Source organism: Odocoileus virginianus, chromosome 10 (assembly GCF_023699985.2).
Source record: "Odocoileus virginianus isolate 20LAN1187 ecotype Illinois chromosome 10, Ovbor_1.2, whole genome shotgun sequence".
NCBI lineage: Eukaryota > Metazoa > Chordata > Mammalia > Artiodactyla > Cervidae > Odocoileus > Odocoileus virginianus.
Genome location: NC_069683.1, coordinates 27,196,179 through 27,217,740, shown reverse-complemented (window position 1 = coordinate 27,217,740; position 21,562 = coordinate 27,196,179). Strand labels below are relative to the sequence as shown.

The following is a 21,562-nucleotide window of genomic DNA, read 5'->3' as shown; positions in this document are numbered from 1 at the left end:
ACCCACATCCCACCCTCTTTCCAAGGTCCCTCCACTCATCAAGAAGCTTTCTGATTCTTCATTCCCAGTGGGAAGAATCCTGACCTCCATCTGAGCTCCCCACTACCTGGTCTGTTGTTACGTTATTTGGACTCTCTATGGCAGTTTCCACACTCCCGAGTTAGGTACATGCCAAGACTGTCACCCCATAACCCACACAGTGAGCTAGCCCCCAGGGGGTGGAGCCTCAACAATGACCAGATTAAATGAGTAAGGGAAGGCATCTCTGCCATCCCTTGGGAGGAGAAAAACCAAAACAGACAGTCCTGCGGGTTGACAGGAAGAGGATGGGGGTCAGGGGCCAGCCTCCCAGCCTGGCGAGGCAGTGCTGGCCTCTCACCCCCAGCAACAGGGGATCAAATTGTTACACTACCTTGTTGGCCACTGGGTCTCCTGGTCCATCGTCGCCTTTCCCAACACTTAGCTCTGACTGCTTGCAATTAGTATCTGAGAGGCAAGTATCTAAAAGAGTCAAGCTGTGTTATGGAGGACCCCCAGAGAAACTGCAGGGCACAGCTCCTCTCGGGGAGAGCAGCTCAAATGGCAAAATGTGGTTCCTTCACCTACTCAGCTGGGCCTTACCAAGGAAATAAGATCAAGAAAGTGGTGTTCGTCTTTAGCATTTATTTATAATTGGAAAAACTGTTTGTTTGTTTGTTTCTGAGCAAGCACAGACCACAAGCACGGCACAATCAATTGGCTATACATGAATATTTTTGTCATTTTCTTACTAACAGCAGGAATGAAATAGCACCAAGAAAGGTGTGCGCTACACATACATAGACAATCTGTGGTACGCAACAAAACCCAGGCCACAAAATCGTAATTAGACGCTTCCGGTCTGCCTTGAGAGCAAAGGCATCAAGGGAGCACCGGCAGAAAAGGAACAGCATTAAGGACCCGACGCACAGCTGCAGGGATCGGGTTTGCGGGCGAGTGAAGCAGATGGTAGGGAGGCTCCAGTCCTCGCTCTTTTGTCAGGGGGGTTCAGGGAACCACAGGGAAGTGTACAAAAACAGGCCGAACAGGTGTTTGAAGCTTGGCCGCCTTCAGAAAGGCAAGGCCGAAACACTGCTTGTGAGGCTGAAATCAGTTTCAGTCAGCATGTTTGGGATGCAGAACAAGACCGACTGAGTTTTATTTGTAAACAGCAGAAATCAAGGAGGTTTCTTGCTAGTGAAGTGACACATTCAAGAGTCAAAGTGAACTACCAATGGATTTTTCTCAGTGGGAGGCGCTAAAAAGATGGGGAGACTAAAGACGTGAAGAGACACCCTACAGGTTATGGAAAACCTCAGGTGGGGCAGGGAGGAAGCTCGGTGCCTGGGGCTGCAAGGGGGCAGGAAACACTACAGTTTGGACAACACAAGCTTGGGTCAGACACAGAGATAAGTCCTATGCACCCTGGTGGTGCAGTGGTGGAGCCAGATTTATACACACTACCCATTATGGCTGGCCCCCTGTCAGGCACACAGGCCTTCAACAATCGAATGTTGAGGGAATGGTCCCTTGTGTGATGTAAAGTTTTGTTTACTTGATCTGCAAAGAAAACCAGATAACTATTCTATGGAGAAATTCAAACTGTGGCTAACATCAACATGTTTGATGAATAGCAGATATCAAAAGAGAACAAATGTACGTTGGCGAATTTCCTGGACAAAGTTAAGGTCATGTTGATGGAGCTCTCTGACATTGTTTAGACCAGCTAGCAAATACCTGAATCAGTACTTAGATCTATTCTAGCCCCTTCCATCGAGGCATCCAAATCTGTGATGCACAAACACTGACACTCACTCACATCTTCTACCTTCCTCAGTACTTCATCCTCACAGTTCCTTCTCTGGAACTTCTCTGGAAGTTCTCTGGAACTTCCATGGAACTGCCTTTTGGAAGATGGCAGAAAGGCCTGCCTGGCCCAGTGCTTTGTTTCTGCAGGTCCTGTCCTATTAGGAAATAGGGCCTGCATAGCGAAGGCTCAATTAATTTACAAGAGACATATTAATAAGCCCGAAGGGGACAAATAAAATGGTGTAAATGGGGATTTTGCTGCTTGAACAGTCAGAATATGAGAGAGCTTGTGGAGGCTCTATTTCCTCCGACCTGAAGGACCTAAACAGACTTCTGAGGTAGGGAACTGTGAGGACTTCACTCTTCACCACTTTCAGGACAAAAGAAAAGTACTCCTGAAGAGGCTGGCGTCACACAACAGCCCAGCAATTTCAGAATGCTGGCAACAGGAAGCACCCTGCATACATGAGAAATAAAGGGTACCGAGGAACGTACACGCCATGGGGTTTGCAAACGTAATTGTTCTGGCAGGTAATATGGGGTCTTTCCACGACTCCCTGACTAATGCCCACAACACAACTCAAGCACAGCCGGGGTGGCACTCCCACTCCCGGCTGCTTTGGCCACACAGACACAAGACACACAATACAGGGAGAGCTGCTTTTCTTCAGGAATGAGGTAAAAAAAAAAAAAAAAGCTTGCTAATCACCGAGCAGGGAACGCTCCTCATCTTAGGCTAAGTCACAGAAATCTCCCAGAACGTGGAGTTCAGCACGTTCCGTCCTCTCCAAGAAACAGAGCAAGAACAGTCCAGGCAGGGACAGCAATCATTGTCACAGTAGCCGCTATGTCTGCTTCCTGCTGTGTGTTCCTCAGAAGCAAGAAAGCCACATTCTAAATACACTATCGTTACACCTTGAACTTCCTTCCTCCAGTCCCCCGTAACCAGTCACTTTGCAAAATTAGCAGCACTGGATAGGTTGGGGGTTAACAGGAAAACAGGCTCATTTCTGTCACCTTCCTATGATGTCTGGAGTGTACCTCTGACACCTAACTATTTTGCCCTGGCCTCGTTTTGGTCATCAGTGGCACATCTCTTACTCAGCATACAGTTTAAAGCCCACTGATAGGAAACTAAACGTAGTCACCTGTTTCAAGCAAAAGAGTCTATGAAAAAATTACTTAACAAACACAACTCATTTTATTGAGATTAAGGCCAAAAAACCTTTTTTGTTGTTGTTTTTTTAAAAAATATTTCCACAAATCTTGTCAATTGCTGAAGCCCAGGTCAAGCTTCTATGGCACATAACTTTGCGAATTTTGGAAAAGAACACCTTTACCTAAGTTCAAAATTGATTACCAGCACAGACACTGGGGAAGAACAGGAGGAGGATGCCCCATATTCATGTCGAAGCATCAGGACAGTTCCTCCAGTGTCCTGCCTGCTTCACTAGGCGTGCCACCCCTGCTCGGAGGGAGGCACCGCCCTGCAAGTCAGCCGCTGACGGGTCCAGGGGCCCCGTGGCGTGGCCCTGGTCTAGATCTGGACAGGAGGCAAGTTGCCTGGTCTCTGAAATAGGATCCCCCTGCTCAGAGAAACCAAAGAGCTCCTAGAACACTCAGGACCCACGCAGACGGGAAGCCTCTAATCAATTTTGTGGCCTTTTTTGTTGATTAGTGAAAGAAAAAGAAAAGAAAGGAAAAAGAAGGGAAGAAGAAAGAGAAGTGCAGTGCATTACTCTTTAGCCTCAGCCAGCTTATTGTTCATCTCTGCGCTCTGCTCCTTGTCGGCGGCGGGCGGGGCGGTGCGCGCACCCTCCGCGCTCTTCTTCTTGGACGCCCGGCCCGACGCCCCCTGCTTGTCTTTGGCCTTCCTCGGGGGCTTATGGCTCACTGAGGTCTTTTTTGGTTTGGAGCTCTGGAGACTAGGTTTCTCCACCTGCACGGAGAGACAGACAGACCACAAACAGAAACACAGAGGGGGCGGGATTTGGAGGGAGAATTTAGAGAGAAGATATGATTAGTGAAAGGATAACCTTAACGAAAGCACGGGACTCTGAGAAGCATGGCATGTAAAGCCCCTTTGCTGACGCCTGGTCACCTGGCATCTCTCACCTGGAGCTCCTGGTCCCCCGTTATAGCTGCCCTCTTGCTAGCCACTCTGGCTCCTGATGCAGGCTCTGGCCCCCAGGTCCCCCAGGCGCTGGACTGTATCTCTGGGCTGCTGCCCCTCCCGGCGGGGAGACTGTATCTCACTATCCTGCTCAACTCAGGCAGGCACTGGAGTGGCTGTAGTTAATGAAATGTGAGCCAAGGTGACGAGTCCCCCTCCAGACAGAAGGCCAGGAGTCGGCCCACGCTTCCCAATGTACTCGTTTCCTCTGCCAGAGAGAGGCTGCTCCTCACCCTGAGGTTCAGCCTGAAGGGGTGTGGACGCAGAGAGCTGTAGCCCACCCACGGTGGACACATGGTAATAAGAAATCAACCTTTGTTGATGGAAGACATCAAGATTCTGGGTATCTTCCATTCACAGCAAAGAGTCGGACATGACTGAGCGACTTCACTTTCACTTTCCATTCACAGCAGCAGCCAATCTGCCCTGTTTCTGAGCTCCTGTGGACAGACGTCCTCACTGAGAGGCTTGGGTGGGCAGTCTTGCCCAGTGAGGCCTTCAGCTCTGCCCAGCATCCCCTCCTCCTCCTTGGCTGGCTCCCCAGATGGTCTTCTCCAGAGCTGCTGTTCAAGCCCACTTCACTCTCCCCAAGCTTTCTCTGCTAGTTCTGCCCCCTCATTCCTAGAAGACGGCAGTGGCTTTTTTTCTCAAGAATTCTGGGCTACTGGATATGGTCCCTCAATATGTTACCCTCCTTCCATCCATCTCTGGATTTCCTTTCCCCAATCTTCCCTCCTTCCTCCACTCAAATCTTCTTTTGTCCAGAGCCAACCCTATACCTTGGTCCCACTTCATCTGCAGAAGGGGGACAGAGATGATGCGGGGCCTCACCAGCTGGGTCATCCACTCAGTGAGATTCAGGGGCTCTCAGTCACTGTCAATCTATAAATAAGATCATCCTGGCTTGCCTAGGCCTGAGGGCTTTCATGGAATATGGAACCATTAATGTTATAACTGGAGTAGTCCAGGCAAACTGGGTTGGGTAATTCCCTTACCTGTAAACCAGTCCTGGATCAAAGAGGAAACTCCACTGGACTGCAAGACTTTAGGGCAAAGCAGAGCAAAGGCTACATAGGTTCTCAGACTTTTTCTGCTATTATAGAAAGGACAGCTGGTATTTTCATGATTCCATGTGACTTGATATCATAGAATAAGTTATGGCATGTGTGATTCCAGCCTCAACAGCAGAATCTCCAACAGGATTTTCCCCTCTCACGATTGCACATCGGGATACAAATAAAGCAAAGCATTGTTGGATGGCATCACTGACTCAATGATCATGAGTTTGAGCAAAACTCTGGGAGATGGTGATGGACAGGGAAACCTGGTGTGCTATATAGATCATGGGGTCACAAAGAGTCGGAGTGACTTAGTGACTGAACAACAACAATTGTCTTCATAGGAAAACACCTGAATCCATCGTATCTTACTTAGAAATGAAAATCATTCACAAACTGTTAATCAAAGTAACAAATTACTTGGAACACTTCTTGCAGCTGATGTGACAGGTGTGTTCTGACAGACTAAGGATTGCTGCTGGATGGAGGGAAAGGATAAGAAAGAGCAGGTGATTTTCAGGGACTTGGGAGGTGAGAAACTGTCCAGTGATTGGAGCAGAGAATGAGGCAGGGGCTGGGTGGGAAAGAAGTCAGGCGAGGATGCCCCCACGTCTGGGCCAGTGCTTTAGGGGCAAAAGCACAGTTATTTTAAGACAGGGGGGTTTAGGGCTCAGGTGAGATTTTCTACCATTTCTTTCTCGGTTTCTTAAAATCAGAAGCTAATTCTCTGGAAATCTAACAGTTTTTAAGCTGTTTTCCTTTTAGGTAATGTGTGATCAGTTGCTGAGTTGTGTCCTACTCTTTACGAGCCCATGGACGGTAGCCCAGCAGGCTCCTCTGTCCATGGAACTCTCCAGGCAAGGATACTGGAGTGGATTGCCATTTCCTACTCCAGGGGATCTTCCCAGCCCAGGCATCAAACCCTTGTCTCTTGAATCTCCTGAATTGGCAGTCTCCAGAATTTACCACTGACCCACCTGGGAATCCCTGTTTTAGGTAATGTTCCTTTAGAAATTCCCTTTCGATTTAGCAAAAGTTGGGCTTCCCTTGTGGCTCAGCTGGTAAAGAATCCGCCTGCAATGTGGGAGACCTGGGTTTGACCCCTGGGTTGGGAAGATCTCCTGGAGAAGGGAACAGCTACCCACTTCAGTATTCTGGCCTGGAAATCCCACGGACTGTATAGTTCATGGGGTTGCAAAGAGTTGGATAGGAGTGAGCAACTTTCACTTTCCCGGTAAGAAGCCATTCTATCTCTGTGTGCTAAGAAGGAAAGCAGGGACTTTAAGGAAGCTCTAAGGACCAGAGTTGGCAGTATCCCCGCCCCCATCTCTGCTACTATTAACCCCTCCATGCCAGACTGCTGATGGGTCCCCAGAAGATCTGTCTCACCTTTGGAGGTTCCTTGAAGGGCTCACTATAGAGGCTGCGTATTCTTCTGCGATCAATGACCTTATTGTCAGCTGGGGTTGGCTTATTGGCCTCCCCTTTGAACTGGGCACTGTAGCTGGTCTCATGAGCCATCTTATCATCTGGAGGCTTGTACTGAGGCTTGGCTTTTATGGGTTTCACAGGTTTGATGTCCGTCCATGCTCTGAATTCATTCCTGCAAATCAAAGAAAAGCTAAGTGATTCGATACATCCTCTACCTGGCAGCAGGGCCTTCTCTCAGACCTGCAAGCACAGCAAGCTCTCTGTTAATGCCTGTCGTTCTGACTGATGTGTGGCCGAAGAGTGAACTCTCTCTCCTCCTGCATAAATGTAAGCATTCCTTCTGGCCCAGTCGAGGTAGATTGTGGCAACAGCAGTAGTACCTCAGAGAGAGAGTGCAGGCTCCCAGCTCCCACTGCGTGACCATGGACAAGCAGTTCTAATCTTTGGGCCTCCTTTTCACAATATCTAAAATGAGGCTGAGAGAAAAAAAGATCAAAAGCTAAGATCATGGCATCGGGTCCCATCACTTCATGGCAAATAGATGGGGAAACAATGGAAACCATGACAGACTATTTTTTTGGGCTCCAAAATCACTGCAGATGGTGACTGCAGCCATGAAATTAAAAGACACTTGCTCCTTGGAAGAAAAACTGTGACAAACCTAGGCAGCATATTAAAAAGCAGAGACACTACTTTGCCAACAAAGGTCTGTCTAGTCAAAGCTATGGTTTTTCCAGTAGTCATGTAGGGATGTGAGAGTTGGACAGTAAAGAAAGCTGAGCATCAAAGAATTGATGCTTTTGAAATGTGATGTTGGAGAAGACTTTTGAGAGTCCCTTGGACTGCAAGGAGATCCAACCAGTCCATCCTAAAGGAGATCAGTCCTGAATATTCATTGGAAGGACTGATGCTGAAGCTGAAACTCCAATACTTTGACCACCTGATGTGAAGAACTGATTCACTGGAAAAGACCCTGATGCTGGGAAAGATTGAAGGCAGGAGGAGAAGGGGTTAACAGAGGATGAGAGGGTTGGATGGTGTCCAAACTCAATGGACATGAGTTTGAGCAAGCTCCAGGAGTTGGTGATGTACAGGGAAGCCTGGCATGCTGCAGTCCATGGGGTTGCAAAGAGTTCGACATGACTGAGTGACTGAACTGAACTGAAAATGGGGCTGAAGACTCAATCATCAGTCATTTATGAGTTCAGCACATATGACCCAATGCTGCTGTGTGTGAGGTGAGAGAGTTGTGACTGTTACATGGACTGTGTGCCCGGTAGGTTGTGGTCAAACAAAAAATGCCAGTTCTGTTCCTTCCTTTGTTGTGATGAAGACATTTCATAACCCTGAATCCTTAAAGTTCATTCCTCCCTGTGATAGCAGGGGGCTTGCTTTTTGTGTGCTGCCTGAAATTTAACAATCTCAATCATTGTAGATGAAAATCCTTATGAAATGTCTAAATGCCTGCAGATCATAAGCGACGTGTATTGAACACAACTGGATGTCATCATGAGGACGTGTGTTGGGATGTATGATGTATAGGAGAGTCTTGGTGGGGCTGGTGTAAATGGCGGCTGGCTCTTACCCTACGTGATCCCCATCTGCTGCTTTTCACAGTCTGTCAGTCTGCTTGCTCATAGCACTCTCTCTCCTGGTTCCTGATCTGCTACAGGACTGGTGAAGAGATGGTGACAATGTTGAAAACAGGGTAAAATTAATATCGCTGCTGATGGAGGCCACCGGGTCTGTCCTGTTTGTTGAGTGCTAGACATTGAGCGCCTAAGCTCTGTGGCTCTGAGCTTTTTATCAGGTTTCCCTTCACTGGGCCGTGAGAAGCTGTGGGAGAGGAAGAGCCAGCGCGTGACTCTCTGCCGAGTTAGGTTCTCCAGCGCCTTCTCTCATCCTCATGGTAACTCCCTCCTCTGGGCTCAGACATGAGTGCCACCAACAAGAGGCCCCAGGGCACAGTAGAGACAGTGCTCAGACTGTGATGGAGACACACAAATTCTAGCCCTGGCTCTACCTCTAGGTAGCTGCTGAGCAGGTTTCTCCCCTCCCTGAGTCTTAGTTTCCTCATTTGTCAAAAAAAAAAAAAAAAAGAAAAAAAAGACTGACTAGATGATGTCCTTACAATGTCCTTCGGACTCTGAGGGAGCTACACCCTGGTCATTTGAGCTCCTGAGGGGCACAAGCTCACATGTGAACAGAGAGACCACTGTTTCTTAAGAGACCTTCCCCAAGCTTCAGGCTCACCTTTCCAGTGTGGCTGGGACCTCCACCTAGATGCCCCCACCAACTCAAACTCAGCGTCCCTAGAACCAAATCAACTTGTCTCCCCTGCCACGTGGTCTTCTCTTCTTGGATTCCCTCACTGCTCCATCTCACTCACCCACCCGCCATTCATTCATTCATTAAACATTTACTGAGTGCTTAGGTCTGCTTAGGACGCTGAGCTCAAGGTGTGGGAGTGGGAGGGGTGGGAGGACAAGTGAGGCTCTGTGTAGGAGAAGGGGCTGGGAGCACAGGGGAGGAGCTCCTGGGCCAGGTTGGGAATTGAAGGACAGGTTCCGGAGGAAACCACAGAGGTTGGCAGGGAGCTGACGGAGAGAAGGGGTGGGTTCCAGGCAGGATGAGGAGCACACAAAGAGGCACGGCCCCCCAGGAGGATGTGTGGGAAGCTGGGGTGACAGGGCTGAAACCTGGTGGGGGCATGAGAGGCTGGGTACGTCATGAAGTTCCTGCCAGTCTTGCTGAGGGGGTGGTCTGGACTGTAACAGGGAGTTGCCAAACGAGTTCAAGGTGCATGTGGCCAGATTCCTTTTGGGGAAGAGAACTTTGGAAGCAGTGTGAATGGGGACAGAGCGGAGCGGTGGGCTGGAGGCCAAGAGGGCTATGCAGTGAGCTGGGAGGAAAGCGGAGGCCTGAATTGGGAAGGGGGTTGCTGGGAACACAGTGCTGAGGGGATGGGCAGGACTTGAACTCCGCTGAGCTGGGGAAGGCCGGCTCAGAGAGAGATTTGGGGGTTTGTGGGATGGGGTGGGGGGAATGTTACCCAGGAGCCAGGGAATCTTGGAAGAGAGGGGGTTTAGGATTAGGGCTGAGACCCTCCTGATTCTGTTAACAGCAGCACCTACTTAGCTTCTAGAGAGCTTTTTGATCCTCTCCTCCTCCCTACACCTCTGTAGACTCAACCCATTACCACAACCTGACTTCTGAGCCATTCTGTCTCCACAGCAGGCCCAGCTCTGGCTCGGGTTGTAGCTGGGTCTCTGATCACCATTACCTGCCTGAGGTGCCAGGCCCTCCCTCCTTCTTCCCACCCTCAGTTCCAAAGCCCTGATACTTGGCCCAGGTCTCCCAGTAGCCAAAGCAATAAGAACCTGGCTACCAAAATATGATGGCAGAAACCTGGGTTCTCTGCTCCCACCCCTGCCTGCTTGCTACAGAATGAGGGCTGAGGTAGGTATACACTGGCCCTAAGCACTGTTTCTGGGTCATCTCTCCTGGGCCAGCCTTCGCAGCTTTCTCTCTGCAGTGGCTGGCAAAGGTCTCACTGTGAGCATTATCAATGGGACGTGTCCTTGAGGGGACAGCTCGGTAACCCTGGTCTTGAACAACTTTGGTACATCATCTCTATGTGGGATGTGTTAATGAGTCTCATAGTAAGTTCACTACAGTTATGACAGGCTGATAGGTTTAAACCCAAATTTTATTACCTAGGACTTTCTTTGAACCCTCCACAAAGCCTTCCCCAGCCACATGGAACAACTAATCATATGTCATAAAAGAAGAATTATGTACCATTCACTAGTTACCTCTTATAAGCTGGAAGATTGTTTTTGTATATTTTCTATAATCCTTACAATGACTTTGAAAGGAGGTAGTATTATTTTCCCTTTTATGAAAGGGGGTCACCAAGGCTCAGAGAGGTTAAGTGACTTGCATAAGGCCACACAGCTGGCAAATAGCAGAGCTGATTCTCAGCCCAGGTCAGTCGAGCCCCAGAGCCCACCTCCTTCCCACTGCACTTGGACAATGTGCTGGAGCTGCAGCGTGCCCGAGGCTCCTGCCTGGGTAGGGTTGGGCCTGCTGTCTGCAACACCCTGAAGGCTTATATGACACAGACTGGACAGAGAATACCTGTGCTCCTCTGGCCCTCAGATGCTCCACCCAGAGCAGTGTGGGCCACGCTCCCAGGTCAATCACATCTAGTGTCTCTTGCCATGAGTTTCATGGTCCCCTATAACCATCAATTCCCCTTTCTGGGCCCTCTACTGTACTGTCTGACTCTGTGGTTACCTAGCAGTCACATGATGCTTTAACTCTTTCATGATTCCATTTGTCTCTTTTGGGGGATAAGATACTTAAGAGAAATTTCAGAACAGAACTCTCCTTCAAGTCCAGTCTCACTTGCATGGCTGTAGAGTAATATTCTTTAACTTGCCCTGTGGCAGACGGTAGGCAGGTTAGGGGCCTGGCTGGGTGAGGACCCCAGTCCCCACCTCCCTGCCAGGGCCCTTCCCTCCCCCTGGGCCATCATTCAGAGCCATACTCCATGTCTTTCCTATATTCTTCATAAGACTTGGCATTCAGTAGGCATTTATTAGAAACTGTTAAAGGAGTTCCTTTCTGGTCTGCTCCTGGCCCTCCTCTGAGCCCCTCTTGCCCACCCAAATGGGGCAGTGCTTGCTCCTTGGAGACAAGAGAACATTGGAGACTTCTATCCAGCGTCCATCATGCTGAAATGATGATGGCCTCATCAGCATGGCTCCTTCCCTCACCGGAGGCCCTTTCCACCAGGTACCAAGCTCTGTTATCTGTGTTTCCCTGCTGCCCTGCACAGCACAGCAAAACAACCAAGAAATATTTGGAGGATCTAAGAAAATCAAGTGTTCTGTTCTACTGCAGAGACTTGTGAAGGCTGCTTACATGTGGGGCTTCTATTATTACTTAAAGCGTTAGTTGCGCAGTTATGTCTGACTCCTTGTGATCTCATGGATTGTATCCTGCCAGTCTCCTCTGTCCATGGGATTTCCCAGGCAAGAATGCTGGAGTGGGTTGCCATTTCCTTCTCCAGGGTATCTTCCTGACCCAGGGATTGAATCTGGGTCTCCTGCATTGCAGGCAGATTATTGCTTAAACCACCTCCCCTAAAACCCATGAACTGCAGGTCTTAAGCCCTTGTCAGGAAGTTTCCCTTTCTAGGGTGAACATGCAAAGTCATCCAGCTTGCATAGACTCCATCCTCCCTAGATAGACAGGAGGCACCCAGCATCCCCGCTGAGTGAAGCTGCCGTGGTGGGAAAGGGGCTGATTGGGGGCAGTGGGAGACTCAAGGCAGGTAAGGAGAAGAAAACTTAACAAACACTTGCCCAACACCTACTTGTTAAAAGGCTGAGCCGTTTAAAAATCTAATCCCACTTTAGCCTTTGAACACCCTGAGTGGTCACTGTTACTCACCCCATGCTGTGTATGAGGAACTCAGTACGAAGCAAAGGGAAGGGACGCCAAGTCAGTAGAAGCTGGTATGTGGTGAGGCAGTTACTGGACTGCAGTCTGCCTGACTCCAAGGCCTTGTTATGTCCGCTTCCCTGCACTTGGGGATGGGTGTGTAACCCACCTCCAGCTCCTGGTGACTTGGCTCTTGGCAGTAAACACAAGAAAGCACTGCCCTTCAGCCCATCTGGTGCGCACCGCAGCAAGGCTCTGGGTAAACTGGGAGGGTCCCCCGGAGGGTTCCCCCCCCCCACCACCCCCTGCCATCTGCAGACTGCCACCCTGGCCTCCTGGAGTTGTTCCTCATCCACAGCTTTTCCTGTATTGGGATGTAAGGAAGTCACGGGGACAGGATGATCCAACCATGTTGCCAAGGGCCCCCTGTGCCCTCCACAGCAGACCCCCAGATGGACCCCATCATTGGAGGGTCAGTGCCTGACTGATGTCCTAACAATCCCTGAAGGGGCAGAGAGGGTTTGGGACTGTGATGTCTCTCTGTGGTGGGCCAGCTGCACAGAGAAGTGGCTGCACTACTGTGTTCAGATCTGGGCTTAAGGACTCCTTAAAGGACCCTGCTGACGGCTCCGTGTGCTGGGAAAACCTATGGAGAGAGCCTGGGCTGGTCCCCAGGCCCTAGCCAGGGATGGCAGAGCAGACCCAGGGTGTCAGGGGGACTCAGTGGACAAGACTTTCTTGATCTGTTCCTTCAGGACTTTTAAATCACAGCCCGGTCATGTTAGAGTGACTGCTGAAGCAGGGCTTTTAGATCGTGCTAACCAGGTGAAGTTTTTAAAGGGGTCAGCAGACACCCTACCTTCACCTTCTCTTGTCCAGCCCCTCTGTCCACGTCATCTGGGCCCCCAGCACCTCTTCTCTCTCCCTGGACCTAGCATCAGGATCCTGGTCCCTGTCCCCTCTTTCTGACCCACATGAGACATGCTGCAGGGTAAACCTGACTCCAGCTCAGCTGTGGGCACACTGCTCCCATCTGGAAACACCTTAGCTGTTCCCAGGGTCCCGAAGGACCAAGTTCCCAGCCAAGGGCCCTTCTGGTTGCCACGTGTCATGATTTCTCAGGATGATATGCAGGGCCCTGTGATGTGGCCTGACGTGACCCTTCCAGCTTCCTTTATCTTCCTCTGCTTCATCACTGAGTGAGTGTTTTCTGCATGCCAGGCGCCCTGTAATGCCCTTAGACTGCACTGTCCTATGCAATCCTCACAGGGACCCTGTGCCAAGGGGACCATCACTGCCTGGGAGGACTCCATGGCCCCATATCCCCAGACACAGACTGTGCTCTCCTGCCACGCTCTTCCCCTTTCTGGCATGCTATTCCCTCCACACCTCCAGTTGCTGAAGCATTGCATGACCTTCTGTGTCAGGCTCCAGTGCACTCCTCTCTAGGGAGTTCCCTAGAGAGATCACTGCTGAATCCAGCCTGCCTCCTCTGACCTTCATCTCTTGGTAGCACTCATTTTGCTTGTCTGTCCTAGGCTCCCTGTGGAGGCATTTTCCTTCCCTCCCAGACTGTGCCCCCGCTGAAGGTCAGGACTGTCTTTCCACCTCTGTGTGTAACCCTCACTATGCCTTGTGTAACCCTCACTGTGCCCTGTGACCCTCACTGTGCCCTGGAAAGGGATTCAGAATGCCACCTCCACCTCACCCCTGTGACAGCTAAACACGAAGTCCCTGGGCTGCCCCAGCTGGGAAGGGGAGATAAAGTTGCTACACAAGCATCTCATGGCCTGTATACCACTTCTCACAGTATGTCCACAAATTCCTCAACACTCTTCCCTTAGTGTTAGTATCAGTCGTTCAGTCATGTCCGACTCTTCGCAACCCTATGGACTATAGCCTACAGACTCCTCTGTCCATGGAATTCTCCAGGCAAGAATACTGGAGTGGGTTGCCAGTCCCTTCTCCAGGGGATCTTCCCAACCCAGGGATCGAACCCAGGGTTCCCTCATTGCTTGCGTTGTAAGAACCTGAAGGAGAACATTTTGCAGCCTTCACTAGAGGTAGTAAAGCCTCCGATGCAGCAAAGTTGGTTAAGAAATAACGTGCCTCGGGGCATGGTCACAAGCAGAAACAGAGAAACTCAGGCACTCATGGGAGAAAATGATGCCTCAGTGCACACAGCACATGCAGGGCTCAGGGAAGCACAGGTATGGAGGTCAGGGAGGTGGGAACAAGCATAGAAACTAGAGAACAGAGATGGTAGTTCCGTGGCAAGAGCGCAGGCTCTAGAATGAAATAAACCGGGGTGCCATCTGGGCACTAACTCTCCATCAGCCCCTCATCTGCTCTGGAGCTCAGTGAGCTCGTCTGGAAACTCCTGGACAAGGCCTGTTTCACAGGATTGATGAGGGTTTCAATGAGAATTGTTAGCTGCAGAAGACCTGAACACCAGAATTATCAAATCTATGGTGGATAATTATATACTAATGTATTTGGTTTTCATTACAGAGTCACGTGTTCAAGAAAAATGATGGCACGTCTTCTTCATTCCAGTCACGGAGCTGGAAACTGTGAAAGCCAGATGCTGCTTCTGCCTCACTGACCTTGCAGTCAGTGGGGAGGTCTAAACAATTACACAGACATCAAACATCCGTCAAGGCTATTGTTTGCTTCTTACCGCTGCAGTCAACGTTCCAGTGCCCGAAATGCACAAAATGTGGACAGAAGCTCCCAGTAGCAATTTCATTTTGTTTCCAATGATTCATTCTGAATGCATTTCATGTTAAACTCAAACAAAGTGGCATTCAACCAATGCCTGATTAACTGAATCTCCAATACTGAGGGTCCACTATAAGCAGATGTTCACTTCTTAAGGCCTTGTCCCACTTAAGCACATTTTCCTCCAGTGATTCAAGGGGAGATATTGAAAGAGCAATTACAGAGGGAGAGACGGAAGACAGGCGGGAGCTGGGTGATTGATGAAGCCAGGTCCCAAAAGAGGAAGGGGGAGGGAAAGCGTCTGGGGGATGCAGGGAAGATTTGGCCTTGGGGAGACATTGTAAAAGAAGAGAATAGAGACTAGCCCTTCGTTTCTCCTGTGGAAAAGCCTGACGTTAACAAGAAACAATGGAAGAGAATTATAGGAGGACAATTTTACAGCTGTGAAGAATATCTACGTGCATTAATTGGTATAAACCACTTCTTAGCAGAAGTGAAGGCAGAATAATAGATTACTGCCAACTACAATCAAATATAAATTCTATTTCTCTGCCCATAAGCTCAGATTTATTTATTAAGTGTCCTAAGTCCTTGGGAAAGAGAATGCTTTCCCCATTCTCTTGACAACGGAATTCTCAACAACATTCCTCAACTGCTTTATGAGGAAAGAAAACCACACTTTACAATCTTAATGGTTTAAAATCTTCCTGTGGATGCACATCCGTGATTTGTGTTGTCATGGAAACACTGTCTTTGTTCAAAAATCACGTCTACACTTGTTATATTAAAGTGTTCTAGAAGGGAAGCGGGCTCCTTCTTGAACTCTGACAGAGGCAGTCAGAGAGTGATGTCGGTTGCCAAGCTATTGTCAGGAGTTGGCTAAAGGACGCAGGATTTGTAGATGAAAAAGAAATGAACATCCCTGAGCCTAGAGGGTGGCAGGAGGCTTAGAAGTTCTCTTCTTCCAGAGGGGAGTGGATGGTCTCTTCTTCCAGCCAGAGATGTCTGGGTCAAGAGCGAAGCGTCATGATCTATGAAGGTTTATGTGCTTCATGCATCTTTCAGTTTCTTTTGGGTGAAAGGAAGCAAAGGGACTCTTATGGAGAATGCCAACATTCTAATCATTTAAGATTGCTCTTCTTACCCATTAAGACCTGGTATGCACGTGCACACTGTGTACGATGGTTTTCTAAAATAAGGAAAGCACACACTGGGCAAAAAAAAAAAAAATTGTCAGTATGTAAAGTTGGAAGCTAATCTAACGTGAACAGAGAATGAAAGGAAAAGAATCCTCCTTTCTCTTACATGGAGATATCTGCCATGGACATCAGTTGGCAAAGACAAGTGTCGGGATGTGGGTCCCCTCAATAGGTAAATGGCTCATTCTGCAGGTCACTGCCATCTCAGTCTGTCACAGGCTGAGTGGGGCTCACAGGCCCTGTGCACCTGGGAAACAGTGCCTCACATAGAGAAAGACACGTCATAAAATATATATAATTATGAGTTGTTGTTTAGTCGCTGAGTTATGTGTGACTCTTTTGTGATCCATGGACTGTAGACCGCCAATCTTCTCTGCCCACAGGATTTCCCAGGCAAGAATACTGGAGTGGGTTGCCATTTCCTTCTCCAGGGGATCTTCCCAACCCAGGGATCAAACCCACGTCTCCTGCATTGGCAGGTGGATTCCTTACCACTGAGCTACCAGGGAAGCCCATAATTTAGAATACAGATAGATAAAAGTGAAAACTGCTCAAACTAGGAGTCAAACATTTGTTTCTATACAAATTCAGATTGCAGTATTTATGCTAGGAACTGTAGGGAAGGAAAAGGGTGCAAAATAAGAAACTTACAGTTGGCAGAGTGAGAAAGCTTGGTGGTGAAGGGAAGTACACACACAAATATGCCTCATGCAGAAAAGAATAAAAGCTAGATGAGAGGTTGTGAGAAAATTACAGTTAACTCGCTCCTCGATCCCCTGCTCCCATGTTTGCATTATTATCTTGGTTTATTGGTTGCAGAAATGCAGGGGTAGTTGTGCTGCAAGATCACAGTTATCTGGTTGAGGCTGCTTTCTTCTGGATGGTTGTGTCCCCAAGGACCCATGTCTATTACTAGCAGAAAGATGGTTCCTAGGATAGGAAATGGGAACCCTTAGAGTTGTCCCAAAAATGGGAAAGGAGTGCTGCCTCCTTCTGGGTAAACCTAGAATTCTGGGAGAACACTCCCATGAGATGATCTATAAAAAGTAGTTGATACACCTTTTATGATACACCTAATGAAGTGCTTGATAAATATGTATCCTCATTCTTTGTTCTGTGTATAGGAGGGATTTGTAAATCTTTTTCAATAATCAAAGCTGATGCTGAAGGTATCATTTTATGACTTATTGAGATCTATGCTAATTTACTCTTTAAAGTTTAGCTCCATTATAAGGAAATACTAAGAACAATTTTATGTCAATAAACTTGACAATATAAATGGACAAGTTCTGAAAAAGATGCAAATCACAAAAGCTGACTCAAAAAGAAACAGAAAATCTAAATAAATGTATTTCAAGTAAAGAAACTGAATTGGTAATTTTAAACCTTTCCACAAAGAAAATCCAAATGCCTGGTGATTAAATGAATTAAAATTTACATTGTTGAATTCTATCAAACATTAAGGAAAAAATAAATAACCATCCTAACAATCTTTTTTAAAAATAGAGGAAGAGAGAATACTTCCCAACTCATTTTAAGATGGGTAAAATCAGGTATTACTCTGATACCAACCCAATGAAACACACTGTAAGAAAACTATAGGCTAACATTACTCTTGAATATAGATATTAAAACCCTTAACAAAAGATTATAAAAAAAAAAGATTATCAAATCAAACCCAGCAATATATTAAAAAAAAACAGTTAAAGCAGCATTAACAAGTGAGGTTTATCCCAAGAATGCAAGTTTGGTTTAACATACAAAAAATAAATTATGTAATACATCATTTTCATAGAGTAAAGAACAGAAATCATATGATCATTTTTAATAGATACAGAGAAAACACTAGATAAAGTCTAACACCTTTTCATGATTAAAAAAAACTCGGTAAACTAGGAATAGAAGGAAATTTCCTCAGCCTAATGAAGGACACCTACAGAAACACTAAAACTACCATCATGCTCAATGGTAAAAGACTTAATGCTTTCCCCCTAAGATCTAGAGTAAGATAAGGTTGTCCACTGTCATTATTTTTATTCAACATTACGGTGGAGTCAATAGCCAGTATATAATAAAGAAGATGAAATTAAAGGCATACAGATTAGAAAAGAAGTAAAACATCTTTATTTGCATATAACATTAACTTGCATTTAGAAAATCCTCAGGAAACCACAAAAAGTTCTAGAACAAATGAATGAGTTTAGCAGGGTTATTGGATACACACTCAATATACAAAAATTAACTATTTTCCTACAGACTAGTCACAGACAGTAAGAAAATAAAAAATTTAAAAATCCGTTCACAACAGCATCAGGAAGAATAAAATACTCTGGAACAAATTCAACAAAAGAAGTGCAATGCCCGAATACTGAACACTACATAATATTGCTGAGAAAATTTGAAGACCTAAACAAATGAAGGTGATGGCACCCCACTCCAGTACTCTTGCCTGGAAAATCCCATGGATGGAGGAGCCTGGTAGGCTGCAGTCCATGGGGTCGAGAAGAGTCGGACACGACTGAGCGACTTCACTTTCACTTTTCACTTTCCTGCATTGGAGAAGGAAATGGCACCCCACTCCAGTGTTCTTGCCTGGAGAATCCCAGGGACGGAGGAGCCTGGTGGGCTGCCATCTATGGGGTCGCACAGAGTCAGACACGACTGAAGCGACTTAGCAGCAGCAGCAGCAAACAAATGAAGACCTACACAATGTTCTTAAATTGGAAGATTCAATAATCCTAAGATGGAATTCTAGAAATTGATCTTTAAATTCAAAGCAAATCTTATTAAGACCCCAGCAAGACTTTTTGTAGAAAATTACAAGCTGATTTTAAAATTGCTATAGAAATACTGGAGACCTAGAATTCATATAACTTTTTTGAGAAACAGAAACAAAGTGAGTATTTCTATTTCTTTATTTTAAAGCTTATTATGAAGCTACAGTAATCAAGTGTGCTACTGGCATAAAGATGGACACATAGATGCATGAACAAAATAGAGAGTTCAGAAATTGATCTTCGTAAACAGTAGTGTGTTGAAGTTTACCTATCTTAACTCACAGAGCTGATAGTCAAATTTTCAGAAATTTGGTGAGCTAATTGTTAAATTTTTGGTAGTTTCAAATTAGCTATGTGAATGTATTCATACTAGGAAATTGGCCAACACTACAAATTAAGCCCTTTCTTTCCCCAGCGTTAAATATTTATCATCATACCACTACTCACAAATTTTTTTTTGACAAAGGTGCTAAGATAAATCAATGGAGGAGAGGATAGTCTTTTCAACAAATGGTTCCAGGAAAACTGGGTGTCCATATGGAAAGAAAATTAACCTCAATCATTGCCTTATACTACATACAAAAATTAATTAAAATGGAGCTAGATGAAATTCTAGATCAATTTCTAGAATGCCGTAGACCTAAACTAAAGGTAAACTCTAAAATGACACGACTTCATAAAGAAAATGTGGAAGAAAATCTTGTGACCTTGGAGTAGGCCAAGATTTCTTAGATATGACACAAAAGCCAAAAAACAATAAAATATAAAAATGATAAATTCAGTTCATCAAAATTAAACATTTTTACTCTTCAAAAGACACCATTAAGGCAAGGAAAAGACAAATCAGAGTCTGAGAGAAAATATTGCAAAAGAAGTACCTGATTAAAAAAAAAATCTGTATCTAGAATATATAAAGATCTCTTAAAACTCAATAATAAAAAGACAGACAACCCAATTTTAAAATGGGAAGCCTACTGATAGACACTTTACTAAAGAAGACATACAAATGGCAAATAAGTACATGAAAATTTGGTCAACAGCACAATTTATAGGGAGATAAAGTTAAAGCCACAGTGAAATACCACTACACACTCACTAGAATGGCTAAAATAAAGATCACTGACAACACTAAATTTTGGCAAGAATGAGGAGCAACTGGATCTTTCATACATTGCTGATGGGAATGTAAAATGATACAGCTATTTTGGGAAAAAATTTGTTTTTAAGTTAGCCACACACCATTGTGCTCATTCACGTCAGTCGTGTCCAACTCTTTGCAACCCTATGGGGTGTAGCCTGCCAGGCTCCTCTGTCCATGGGATTTCCCAGGCAAGAATACTGGAGTGGGTTGCCATGCCCTCCTCCATGGTATCCTCCTGACCCAGGGATCAAACCCGCATCTCTTGTGGCTCCTGCACTGTAAGCAGATTCTTAACCGCTGAGCCACCAGGGAAGCCACACACCACATAACCTAGCAATTCTATTCCTAAGTACCAAAGAGAAATACACTGCAAACAACAGATACAGAAGTGTTAACAACAGTATTATTCATGGCAGCCAAAAAAGCTGGAAACAACCCACATAAATATTTAACAGCTAATAAATGAATAAAGAAAATGGTAAATCCACACAAGGGAATAATACTCAGCAACAATAAGGAATGAACCAATATGAATGAAATCTCAAAAAATATCATGCTAAATGAAATGGCCAGACAGAAGATACAATGCATTATTTGATTTTGTTTATACAAAATTCCTAGAAAAGACAAACTGTAGAAACAGAATGATCAATGGTTGGCTAGACCTGGGAGTGGGAGGAAGGATTGACTGTAAAATAGCAGGAGGGTGGTGATATTCTAACACTGTCTGGTTGCCCCAATGCATAAACTCACTAAATCTCATCAAACTGGACTCTTGGAAGGGGTAAATTATTTTTCACGTAAACCATACTTCAATAAAGCTGTTAAAACATCCAGCTGGATCATCCTCTTTCCTGACGTCCCCCCTCATCTTGTAGAGCTGATCTCTGGCTCTTTTGGTGCCCCGGGACTTCTCTGTACCAGCTTCTGTGTCTGATTGCTCACAGCCTGCTCTTGGCTGTTTCCAAGCCTGTTTGGGAGGCCTGGGAGGACAATAGGGACTTCTAAGCCCTTTCTGTGACCCAGGTGCTTGGTTTGGAGGCGGGAACATTTCATCATGCACTCAACCAGTGTTGCTGAACAAGCAGACATGTACTCTTGTCTTTGCTTTTTTTTCTTTTTTGGTCACGCAGCATGTGGGATCTTAGTTCCCTGATCAGGGGTTGCACATGTGACCCTGCAGTGGAAGCATGGCCTCTTAACCTTTGGACAGCCAGGGAAGTCCCTTGTCTTTACTTTTTTGATTGTAAACGTAACATGTCGTTGTCCATTTTTCTTTTTCCCATTAATTGGTAAGAATTTCTGTGAGTGTTACAGAGAAAAATAAGACATAATGTTTCCCTGCCACTGTGTTTCCCAGTTTGTCTTTTGCCTACATCTCTATGGCTCTATCCATGTCTATGCAAATCCCAGTGGCCTGCCACGGCCTCCCGTCGGGACTAGAGCCCTGCTGCTTGGGGCCTCAGGGTGTTTGGATGAGTCTATGCTGAGAGACCCCAGTGTGTTCTACAGCAGTCTTCTGAGCATTACTGGAAAGCTGTGTACATAAGGCCTGAGAAAGGACAAGAGTCAGTGCGGCTTCCTTGCTTGTGGCTACATCCATATATAAGCTTTAAATTTCCACATGGCCTAATCTATCAATTTTTTCCTTTATCCTTTTACTCGAGGTTATGCTTTAAAAGTCCTCTATGTCAAATCATATAAATATTCATACCTTTTCCTTTGTGCATTTATGTATTTATTTTTCACCTTTAAATCTTAAGCCATTGGGAATATACTACTAT

The 21,562-nt window shown here is 46.3% G+C and overlaps 1 protein-coding gene across 2 annotated transcripts in view; it reads right to left on the bottom strand.

Annotated features, from left to right (window-relative positions):
* The window catches only part of MAP6 (microtubule associated protein 6), an 80,156-nt gene that overhangs the window by 15,486 nt on the left and 43,108 nt on the right, over positions 1–21,562 (bottom strand). For both annotated transcript variants that reach the window (XM_070473233.1, XM_070473232.1), the window contains exons 2-3: positions 6,448–6,661; positions 3,567–3,766 (exon numbers count right to left, since the gene is read on the bottom strand). In XM_070473233.1, coding sequence (XP_070329334.1) covers positions 3,567–3,766; positions 6,448–6,661 — 414 coding nt within the window. The remainder of the gene's footprint in view (positions 1–3,566; positions 3,767–6,447; positions 6,662–21,562) is intronic.